Source organism: Heteronotia binoei, chromosome 21 (assembly GCF_032191835.1).
Source record: "Heteronotia binoei isolate CCM8104 ecotype False Entrance Well chromosome 21, APGP_CSIRO_Hbin_v1, whole genome shotgun sequence".
Taxonomy (NCBI): Eukaryota; Metazoa; Chordata; class Lepidosauria; order Squamata; family Gekkonidae; genus Heteronotia; species Heteronotia binoei.
This window is the reverse complement of record NC_083243.1, coordinates 96,125,730-96,137,953: the sequence shown is the minus strand read 5'-3', so window position 1 is coordinate 96,137,953 and position 12,224 is coordinate 96,125,730. Positions and strand designations below refer to the sequence as shown.

General features: G+C 38.6%; 1 protein-coding gene across 2 annotated transcripts in view; it reads right to left on the bottom strand.

The window, feature by feature from the left end:
• AMBRA1 (autophagy and beclin 1 regulator 1) overlaps positions 1 to 12,224 on the bottom strand; it is a 415,934-nt gene that overhangs the window by 126,824 nt on the left and 276,886 nt on the right. For both annotated transcript variants that reach the window (XM_060261137.1, XM_060261136.1), the window contains 2 exons: positions 4,930 to 5,118; positions 3,870 to 4,024 (listed from right to left, as the gene is read on the bottom strand). In XM_060261137.1, the coding sequence (XP_060117120.1) occupies positions 3,870 to 4,024; positions 4,930 to 5,118 (344 nt within the window). The remainder of the gene's footprint in view (positions 1 to 3,869; positions 4,025 to 4,929; positions 5,119 to 12,224) is intronic.

Genomic DNA, 12,224 nt, shown 5'->3' with positions numbered 1-12,224 from the left:
CCATTAGCTACTCATCTGTTACCAAGCACAGTTTAAGGTACTGGCTATCACAAATAAAGCCCTTTATGGCCTTGGTTCCTCACATTTGTGAGATTGCTGCTCTCCCTATGCTCTGCCATGACAACTTTGTACATGTCAACAGGGGCCAACCTGTAAATGGGCAAAATCAACTGCCCGTACATGTACCTTCTCTGATGTGGCCCCCACACTATGGAATAGCCTGCCTGAGGAGGTCAGGAAAGTTCCTATTCTTCTGGCCTGCAATCTTTGCAAAACTGAACTATTCAAGAGGGGCTTTTTGCACAGATAACATAGTCGCACTGTATAAAATGGTTCACAAACTTACTTGTGTAAATGACTGAGACTGTGGTTTATACTGTGGTTTATATAGCTTATTGTTAAAAAAAGGTAAAAATAGTCCTCTGTGCAAGAACCGAGTCATTACTGACCCATGGAGGGATGTCACATAATTATGTTTTCTTGGCAGACTTTTTACAGGTGTTATCAAAGATTTCAGGTTTTCACGGCTGGTAACATCATTAGGGTTTGTAGAATCTTTCGGGATCAAGTGCCGTGTTCTACTGGAGAAAGTTTTCCTTCCAGACGTTTCGTTCTCAGCTGCGGAGAATATCCTCAGTGGCGTTGCAGCCGGAGCAGGCGCTCAGACCTTCTTGGCTGCTGTGCATTGAGTGGGGACAGGGCTGCTGGAGAGCTGCTATTTGTAGGCTGGAGGGGGTGTGATGAAAGGGCAATTGGTTTGTGGATGTGCCCATTGTTTGGTGGGGCTTCCTGGAAGGGTAGTGATAAGGAAACTGGCTGTTGAATGTGACCATTGTTCTGTGTTAATTGCTGGGAAGGTTGGAAGGGGTTTGAAGATAAGGAAGATGGTTGTTGACTGTGCTGATTGTTCTGTGGAATTTGCTGGTTGTTCTGAGACTTTCTGCAATTTATAGTCTGTAGGGTATTTTGCAGAGCTGGGTACCAAGATTGGTGGATGAAAATGCCTTCTTCCTTTCTGTTAAAATTCTGCTGGTGTTTGTAAATCTCAATAGCTTCTCTGTTCAGGCGGGTATGATAATATGAGACCGTAGAAAGGACTTCAGTTCTTTCAAAGTGGATGACGTGGTCTCCTTCTTGAAGTGCATGTTCAGCTACAGCTGATTTTTCTGGCTGAAACAAGCGACAGTGTCTCTTGTGTTCGGTGAGACGGGTGTTGATACTGCGTTGGGTAGTGCCAATGTAGACTGCACCACAGGAGCAGGGTATTTTGTAGACTCCAGGGGTTGAAAGTGGATCTCTCATATCTTTGGCTGAGCGCAGCATGTGGCGGATCTGTTGTGTGGGCTTGAAGACTGTGTCAACATTATGGCGTTTGAGAATTTTGCCAATGCGGTCGGTGACAGATTTTATGTAGGGCAGGAAGGCTGTACCCACATTTATGTGTGGCTCGGGATTTGGTGCGGATGGTCTCCTGGGATGGAGGGCTCTTCTAATTTCTTGTTGGGAGTATCCATTGGCCTGCAGTGACTGTTTGAGGTGGTGTAGTTCCTGTTGGAGTTGGCTTGGTTCACAGATGCGTGATGCACGGTGAATGAGGGTTTTTACAACTGTACGTTTTTGGCGAGGATGATGATTGGAATTCTTATTTAGATAGCAATCGGTGTGTGTGGGTTTCCTGAATACAGTGTGGCCGAGTTTTCCGTCATCTTTCCTGGTAATGAGAACGTCAAGAAAGGCACGTTGACCATTGTTTTCTTTCTCCACGGTGAACTGGATACGAGGATGGACTGAATTCAGATGAAGGAGAAAGTTATTCAAAGCCTTCCTGCCCTACATAAAATCTGTCACCGACCGCATTGGCAAAATTCTCAAATGCCATAATGTTCTGCAACCAAATGAAGTTGTATGTTAAGTTTACTGTTCAGATCACTGGGCTCACCTGAGAGGTTTTCATCAAGGTGGAAAGGGGAAGGCGTATATGTTCTTTACTGAGGAAGTATAAGTTAGTCTCGAAAAAACACCACATATTCCATGTAGATGTGCAAGAATGATACACTTTACCCTGCCACAATAAAAAAGATTCATGCTTGAGTAATGACAATTCATGTATGTGCTTGTCTTTGTTAAGCCCCTGCTGGGTGTCCTTTGTGATCTGTGCTTGTTATTAAAGGCTTGTACTGGAAAAAAAACTTTTGCAACCAAAATGTGCTAAACAGCAAAGAATAAGTGCAACATCTGGAAGAATTACATAATATCAAGTTGCTGTAACATAGGAACTTAACAGACAGTGCTAACTATACAACAAAATAATTAAAAAAACAAAACAGCAAATGTATAAAATGTTCAGGGATACCTACTGTAGCAAATCTAATTACATGAACTTATGCTTGCTATAGTGTTAAATTCAGAATTGACCATGAATGAATAATTATGCTATGTAATGCATAAGAATTAATTTAACAATAAGCTTCCTAATTTAATTTTCCAAAAACTATTATTTGTTGACTATTTTTGAAGACCTCTTACTAATCTCCAGGCCACAGTTTTAAAACTTGTAGAGAATGATTAAACCCATAAATAGGATATTGGCTACAGAACAGTGTCAAAAGAGAATCTGAACAATTCCCTGTTTAATCAATTGGTCTGGTCAGCAAGAGTTTTAGTGTAGATTTACATCCTCCTTTATCTTAAGTGCTCAGGGCAAGAAGCAATCATACTGAGAAGTAGTTCCCTGACAATGATGTGCTCACTTTCCAAGTTTACTGGCAATGAAAGCAACACTGATTACAAGTAGAGAATCAGAAAGGAGATAGTATCTTGAACCAAAAATATTATTTATATAGCACTTTACAGCTACCCTTTTATTGTTCTCAAACACTTAGCAATGTGTTGTTTCATTTTTATAGAAGGATGACTAGGTCTGAAAGAGAATGATTTATCCGAGAACATTCACTAAGCCCATGGCCAAACAACCCCCTGGTTTAGACTGGAAGTTCATGACTCTGGACACAGAATACTACTGTGGAGAAACACCGTCTTGTGTAAGGGTTTAATTATCTTTTGATTGGATGGGAGGAGACGATCAAACTTTAGAGTAGGGAGAGGGATGAAGCATTTTTGTCTATATTACTTTATTTCTTCAATACACTTCTGATATGCCTGTATATAGTTGTGAGTTTTAAATAAATCCTTTGACTGTTGAAAGAGTGAAGCCCCTCTGAGCCTCATAGTTCACCCAACCACTTAGAAATGCTAAGAAGGAGACAGCGGAGGGAGGTTAGGAGGCTATCCCACCTAACCAGAGCCCAAGACAGTGACAGTGGCAGCAGCAATGAAGCAGTGATGTGGAATGGCCCCTTCAGGTCAGAATCCCAGGAGAGATAGGCAGAGTTTGCCACAGCTACCATTTTAACAAACCACAAAACACTCCCTCAAACATTTGCTGATGGTGGAAAGTGCCATCAAGTTGCAGCCGACTTAGATCAACCCTGTGGTGTGTTCAAGGCAAGAGATGTTCAGAGGGGGTTTGCCACTGCCTGCTTCTGTATAGCAACACCAGAGTTCCTTGGTGGTGTCCCAGCCAAATACTAACCAGGGGCAACCCTGGTTAGCTTCCAAGATTTGACAAGATCACTCTAGGCTGGACTATCCAGGTAAGGGCCCTCAAACATTTCACCGCTAGCAATATCATCTCAAGTACCATTTTATGCAGCTTAATAATAGTTCACTTTATGCAGCCATTCATACTTTTAATATATTATCTGTAAAGCTTTTGCATTGCTAGAGCAAAGCCAAGACATCAGGCAATGAAAGCCAGCAACATACGATGGCTGAACAAGATATAGACAAAACACTGGAGGAGCCCTTACCCTCATTGAAGTCTCTCCTCCATGCGGCTGTTGAAGCCTGAAGACCTGAGCCACCATGTGTTCTGTGGAAGGGTGAAGCAAGATACGGCGGGAAGCCAATCCTACCATGACATACCTGCCCATTGGGGACAGGCTCACAGAAATGGCATTGGGGCCTGGAAATGAAACACACAGCATGTTATTGTTTTTTCCATTAGGAGACTGCATACAATTCCCTATTCTATGTTTCTCACCTTTCCTCTGGTCTGTTAACACAGACTAACAATCTTATTCAATAGAACCACCATGAAAAGATTACTAGGCCCGATTAGGAACCTGAAAGGTCTATTCCCCATTATCAGCTATGTCACCTTACATAGCCACTACACTACTCTACTATTAGCTACCTGAACATTTTATAGTGACTCTGTATGGCTCTCTAAACTCAGTATTATATGCCCTTGCAAGTTAACAATAATAATTTTAATTTGTAATTTGCTCTCCCCGCCGAAGCAGGCTCAGGGCGGCTCACATGGCATAGCATAATGATACATTTCAACAGTTAAAACAAGATGTATACAAAACAATTTACAAATCATAAATACATATTATTATCTTACATTAAAACCATCAGATTAGTTTGGTGCTAAAATCTCGGTGTTGTCCATCTTACAGTGGTTCCGTGGTGACAGCTTTCTTCTACAGTAAATTCCATGTTAGGCAAAAGCCAGCTGAAAGAGGGTAGTCTTGCAGGCTTTGCAGAACTGGGTAAGGCTCTGCAAGGCCCGCAACTCCTCCGGCAGCTGGTTCCACCAGTGGGGAGCTGTAAGCGAGAAGGCCCTTTCCCTGGTGACTTTCAGTTTGGCCTCCTTTGGCCCGGGGACTGCCAAAAGATTTTGAGAGTGAGAACGCAGTACCCTCTGGGGAATGTATGGGGAGAGACGGTCCCTAAGGAAGGCAGGTCCTTGGCCATATAGCTATCTGAGCACATAGCCACCAAACAGTTCCTTGTAGCTGCATTTATGAGTGAATGATTGTGAACAAAATTCAGATTTCTCTCAGCCCATTGATACCATCTTACCAAATCGTTTTGTGTACAGCATCTCCCCCAAATTGTGTGGTGCAAGAGAATACACTGCCAGTATTCCTTCATCAGGGAAACCTCGCTGACTGCTAGGAATGAATGCTGCCAGGAGCTGCCCATCTGCAGAGATATCACAGCTGGCATCGTTGTATATCTTGCAGTTCTGCACTAGCACATTCACAGAGGCTGTAATGAAAAAGAGAAGTCAGAAATTAAAATTGAATGCAAGAGATATCAGATGCTTTTAAAAATACATATATTATGTAAAAGTCTTGTCCAAAAGTGTTCAGAATATTCATTGTTTTCCTGGCAATATAAATTTATTTATTCAAAATCTAGGTACGTTTTTGAGCACTTGAAAAGTGAGGAGCACGCATGCACATCCAAGAATTGAGAGTGATCAAATCACTTTAGTCTGTTATACACACACACATTTTTATTTTCAGATGCTAAGCAACAACATTAAGAAGTCTTTACTGGCTCTTCATATCACAAGGTGCCAATGTTATATGTTTATAAAAGACAGAGGAATTCAGAGCCCAGATTATCACAAACTCTGAAGGGATGCCATGTATAAGTAATTGTAGATGTTTGTGGTTAATGCTATAGAAATTCAATAATTTGTAATGAACTGGGATTAAACACAACAAGCAGCAGGTGATAATTTATATGGGTACAGTAGATAACAGTGAGTAAACTCATCTCAGTGCCATTCCATACAGATTTAGCCAGGAGGGTTTTTTTTTTAAAGAAAAGCCCAGCAGGAACTCATTTGCATATTAGGCCACACCCTGATGCCAGGCCAGCCGGAACTGCATTCCTGTGTGTTCCTGCTCAAAAAAAGCCCTGGATTTAGCATCTGTAGAAAGTTAAATATACCCCTTTCTTTGTCCTTCAATGGCCAAACCAGTACCAAGTTCTAGCACTTCAAGCTCTACTTTTTCCTCTCTGTATCAACTGCTGAAGTCTTTATTGATGCTCTGATTATCTCATCTACAGCAGGAAACACTGCCACATCTCTTCTTCATGGCCTCCTTCCCTCCCATATTTCTCTCCTGAGAATGCCTATGCTAATCTCTTCGCTCTCCCTCCCTGTTACGTTTATGATCCTACCAGATTAGTTCTAGTCATAGTAATCTGTTCCTTTCTATCTGTATCTAAATGTAGTATTATAATAATAAATATCACACTGTGTCAAAAGGGAAAAAAGAATAATTTTCAGGTGCTTAATCACCTCTAAGCATAATTCACTCATTCAAAAATGGAGATAAATGTTTAATAACTATATCTGAGAAGGTTTCACTCTCCAATTACTGACCTAGAGGATAAAAAAATGGCTGTCACAAAAAACTGATGGAAATAGACTTTGCTATGCTAGATCCCTGAGAATGACAAAGTTATAGGTAAAGTGATTTACAATGTATGTTCATGATGGACTATGCAAAGTTTCTGAGTTCTATCAGGCAAAAAAAATAACAAATATCCTCACCATTGCTCTTAGTTTCTGATAAAGCTATTCTTGGTAGAATCCTCTGCTGCACAGGAATTTTAAAATGTGTAGGATGATCTCAGCTCCACAGAAAGGAAGAAACTCATTCTGTATCCTTTCTTACCAACAACCTGTGACCTCACCCCTTCAGTTCTTTACTGTGAAACTTGTCCTCAGTCCAAAATTTTATTTGGCCTTTTCCTTCTTTCATATTTCTGCCACTGTTTCCTCAGGTCCTGTTTTTTCTCCCATTGCCAATTCAGTTATCATTCCTTCAACAATCTTGGTTCTTAATTGGCATCCTTTACTGCCTAGTATTCTTAACTTCTTTTAACTCATAACTTCTCTTGTCCTTACTCCCTGTTTAAGCTATTTCTAAAGTTCCCTATCTGCTCCTTCCTATGTCACCTGCTCCTTTTTATTTTCTCTACTGTTTTTTTCTTAGAATTCTATCCTATCTAATTCTTCTCTTGTACCAGGGACTTCCTGTTTGGCTGGAAGACAGGCTGAAGCTCCCTAGCAAAGGGGGATTTTATTTTCACTGTTCAGGGTATTAAAGACCTCTTGGGGGGGGGTCTATGCCCATTAACCCTAGTCAAGGGTTAATCCAAGATGACGTTTCTTTCCTTTAGCTGTTGATATCGATCTGGGGGGGGACAGAGAGCTGCCTCCTTCAGGTCTTGATGTCCGGCATACAGAGGACTTGTCAGCCATTCTCTGCAGTGATTTTAAAGTCATTAATTTGACTCAAGCCTGTCGGAATCCAAACACTTTAAGACGGACTGACTTTAATTGCAAGATAACGAGAGCCGGGGTGTTGAGAACATCTGCAAGGTACATTAATCTATTCTTATCTTCACTCTGAGAGACCTTGAATACTGTTTAAACATTGAGTGGATTATAAACAGACGAAGTCAAAGCGTAACTGAATAAAAAATATTACCTTGTCAAGCTTGAACTCTGAAACTTTGAAAGTAAACAGCTGTAACAGAATCTGAAAACAAGAGAGGGAGTTGGCAGTCTGCGGTTGGAGACGTATAAAGAAGAATCGAGTTTTGTTATGTATTCACTCCCATAAACTGTTGAACTCTAAACAGACTGAACTGAATTAAGGCATAATTGGAAGAGAATTCAGCCTGTGAAAATTGGATGCTGTAAAAATAATAGCCTTGAATGATATTTGAAGAAAAGACACATTGTTTTGAATTCCTGTGGCTGCGGTTTCTTCATGAATCTCAAAGACTACGAGATTTAGACACGAGATCAGAGCAAGCTGTACCAGGAAGTAAAAGGGACTGGCCAATAATACAGAGTCTGTAAGGATTACAAAAGCTGTGACATCCGACCTTTGAACCAGGAAGGAATTGAGATCAAGACCAAGAAAGGCCTCTCTGGATTTGAACTTTACCATAGAGAAAGAACGATTGCCATTTTAAAAAGGAGAAAAACTGTCAAATTTGTTAAAAATCAATATCTTTGCTTAGGAAGATAGGAGGAAAACGAAATTAGCCTCATTTGAAAGTACTTGTTCTAAGCTATTGGACTGGGTGCTAAATTTTAATTGGTGATTTTTTTAAGGTTTGGTGACTTTTTATATGTCAGAAGGAAGAACAACTCGTGCAAGAGCCCACTCATTTGACAAGATGCAATCCCAATTTGATGCTCTGGAGGCGAAAATGTTAAAAGCTATGGACAAATTGCAAATGGCGATGAAAAAAGACTTTAAAAAAGAAGTTGGAGGTCTTAGAAAAGAGATAGAGGGTTTCAAGGAAGAGACACAAAATAGAGTGAAGGAGGTAGAGGTGAAAGTGGATACACAGGCCTCTGCCTTGTTAAAACTTCAAGAGAAGGTCACAATACATGACTGCAAGTTGATGGAAACACAAGTTCGTCTGAGAGGGGTACCTGAAAAGAGGCAGACTTAAAGGGATATATGGTGAACAGCATCACTGAATACTTAGAAGAAGACCCTGACAAATTTAAGAGTATGCTGAAGGGTGCCTATAGAGTTAACTCAGTATACGCAAAGAATAAAGGCCTGCCAAGAGACATTGTTATAAGACTAAGATCAAAAGAGGTGGCAGAGAGGATTTTGAGTAAAGGTTACCAAAAAGCCTGGACTATAGAAGGGAGCAAAGTTAAAATAATGAAAGAGTTACCAAGACAAGTGATCAGTGATAGGAAGAAATACAAGAAGTTAACTGACCAGCTGCGTGCAGAGGGCACAAGATATAGATGGATAATACCGGAAGGTCTTGGATTTGAACAACACGGGAAAAGGATTACAATAAGGAGTGAACAAGAGATGCATAGCTTTTTTGAAGAAAACAAAGAATCAACATCATAATGGAGTACAAATTATTATCTTGGAATATAAATGGACTAAATTCACCACAGAAAAGAAGGAGAACATTTCATTGGAGTAAAAAACAAAAATGTAATATAATCTGTTTACAGGAAGTTCATATACAACGCAAAGACAGTAAATTTTTGTGGAATAGAAATTTGGGGTTGGAATTTTTTTCATTAGCAGAGCAAAAGAAAAGAGGGGTGGTCTTCTATATCAAAGAACAACTCGAGCCAAAATTAATTTTTAAAGATAAAGAAGGAAGATATATCGCTGTCGAGGTGATGATAGAAGCGAAAAAAACGTTATTATTAGGATTATATGCGCCCAATGGAGCGAAAGATAAATTTTTTAAAGACATAAATCGACAAATGGATGAAAAGACATACAATCAGGTATTGATGATGGGCGATTTTAATGGGACAATACAAAATAATCTTGACAGATCAAGCCAAAAGAAGAATGACAAAGAAGGGAAGCTACCCAATTCTTTCTTTGAGTTGATTAAACAGGAGAATTTAGAAGACATTTGGAGAAAGTTTAACCCCGAAGTAAGAGACTATACATTTTTCTCAGCAAGACATAACTCTTTCTCTAGAATAGACATGTTATGGGGTTCCCAAAGCTTGGGCCTCATAACAAAAAAAATTGAGATTCTACCAAAGGTTTGGGCGGACCATAATCCAATATGTTGGTCTACAAAGCTGCAAAGGAAAACAAGAAGATGGAGAATTAATGAGGATTTACTACAAGATAAAGACATTGTGTTATTCTTAGAAAAGGAGACTGCAGCATTCTTCCAAATAAATGAAACAGAGGATATGGAATTTCAAACAGTATGGGACACCTACAAAGCAGTAATGAGGGGACTATTAATTACATTGAATAATAAAGACAAAAGAGCAAAGGAAGAAAGGTTGTCAGCATTGCAAAATGAAATAAATAAAAAAGAAAGGGACTTGAAAAAAAGACCAGGAAATTAATAAAAGAAATTACGATATTACAATCCCAAGTTAAGCACTTGCTGAACAAAGAACTAGAATGGAATTTAAAAAATCTGAAACAGAAATCGTTTGAAAGTGCGAATAAACCCAGTAAATATTTGGCCTGGCAATTGAAAAAAAAGAAAGAAAATAAGACTATAAATAAAATTATGGTAAAGGGGAAAGCAATAGTGGATCAAGAAGGAATTAAAAGAGAATTCTTTAAATATTATGCAAATTTATTTAAAGGTGTGAACATAAGCAAAGAAAAAGTGGAAGAGTATTTACAGAATATCCAGGTGGCACCTTTGACGGAGTACATGAAAAAGACATTAAATGACCCAATAGAGAAAACTGAAGTAGAAGCAGCAATAAAAGCAATGAAAGAGGGTAAAGCCCCAGGGCCAGATGGATTTACATCAAAATTTTACAAATCTCTTAAGGATGAAGTAACACCCAAACTGTTGAAGTTGTTAAATACGATAAGAGAAGAAGGGAAAATTCCAAAGACTTGGAGGGAAGCTGTAATTTCTTTGATTCCTAAGGAAGATAAAGATATCACAAATGTAAAGAATTATAGACCAATTTCATTGTTGAATAATGACTATAAGATCTATTCAAGAATTTTAGCAGAGCGATTGAAGCAATATTTGATCAACCAAGCCGGATTTCTTCCTAAAAGACAAATAAGAGACAATGTAAGAGCTGTTATCAATGTCGTGGAATACTATGAGAAGCATCCAGAAAACGAAGCGGCCTTATTTTTTGTTGATGCAGAGAAAGCCTTTGACAACTTGAATTGGGACTTTATGTTTGCGGTAATGGAAAAAAATAATTTAGGGGAACAATTTATAAAAATGACAAGAGCAATATATATGGATCAGCATGCAAAACTGTGTATAAATGCAGATCTTACCAAAGAATTGAAAGTGAGTAAAGGAACAAGGCAAGGATGTCCGTTATCACCATTGTTGTTTATAATGACTCTTGAAATTCTGCTACAACAAATTCAAAAAGACGAAGAAATAGAAGGTTTAAAAATCAGAAGATTCTCTTATAAATACAAAGCTTTTGCAGATGATATAGTGTTTATACTGGAGAATCCGATTCAAGTGTCACCATTGTTGCTAGCTAAGATAAAAGAGTATGGAGAATTAGCAGGATTATATATAAACAAAGAGAAATCGAAATTCTTATGTAAAAACATGCAACCAAATAAAATAAAAGAATTACAAAAGGTGACGGGTTGTGAAGTCACAACAAAAGTTAAATACCTTGGAATAGAGATAACAATGAAGAACATTGATCTATTCAAAAATAATTATGAAAAACTGTGGTGTAAGATGGACAAAGATTTGATGAAATGGAATAGGCTTAACTTGTCCTTACTGGGCAGGATAACTGCAATCAAGATTAATATTTTGCCAAGAATAATGTATTTGTTTCAAACCATCCCGATTGTAAAAGATGCCAAACAATTTAACAAATGGCAAAGGAAAATTTCTGACTTTATTTGGGCCGGAAAGAAACCAAGGATTAAGATGAAGATTTTAACGGATGCCAAAGAGAGAGGGGGTTTTCAACTTCCTGATTTAAGATTGTATCATGATGCAGTTTGTTTGACATGGATCAAAGATTGGATAATGCTGTTAGATAAAAAAACCTTTATGGTTAGAAGCCCACGGAAATAAATTCGGCTGCCACGCGTACATGTATTATGGGAAGAATAAAATGGACGGTTTTTTCTCTCCCCACTATGTTAGAAATACTTTACTAAGTACTTGGATAAAATATAAGAAATACGGGGACGAGAGAAAACCGCTGTGGATAGTGCCAGCAGAAGTAATAAAAATAACAGCTGAATCCGATGAAGAAAGAGAAATGTCATATAATCAACTGCTCAAGATTCAAGGAGACAAAATTGAATTAAAATCCTCGGAAGAGCTAAATAATAAGTATGACTGGTTTCAAATGCAACAAATTAAAAGCTTGATGGAAGATGATATTAAATCAGAGGGAATTAGACGAGAACAAACAGAACTGGAAAGGGTCCTGCTTGGTGATAATGAAAAACTGATATCGAAAGTATATAAGTTATTATTGAAATGGTCTACAGAAGAAGTAGTAAAGTCTCAAATGGTCAAGTGGGCAATCAATGTGAATAGAGAAATACAAATGGATGCATGGGAACACCTTTGGAAGAACTCAATGAAGATATCAACTTGTCAGAGTATAAAAGAGAACTGTTTTAAGATGATGTATAGGTGGTATATGACTCCGAAAAAACTGGCTAAGATGAGCAAGAAAATGTCGGATAGATGTTGGAAATGTAAAAAACATGAAGGTTCTTTCTTCCATATGTGGTGGACTTGTGAAAAAGCGAAAGAATACTAGAAGATGATACAACAAGAAATCTCCAAAATTCTGGGCTATGACTTCAAGAAAACTGCAGAGACGTTTTTGCTTGGATTAC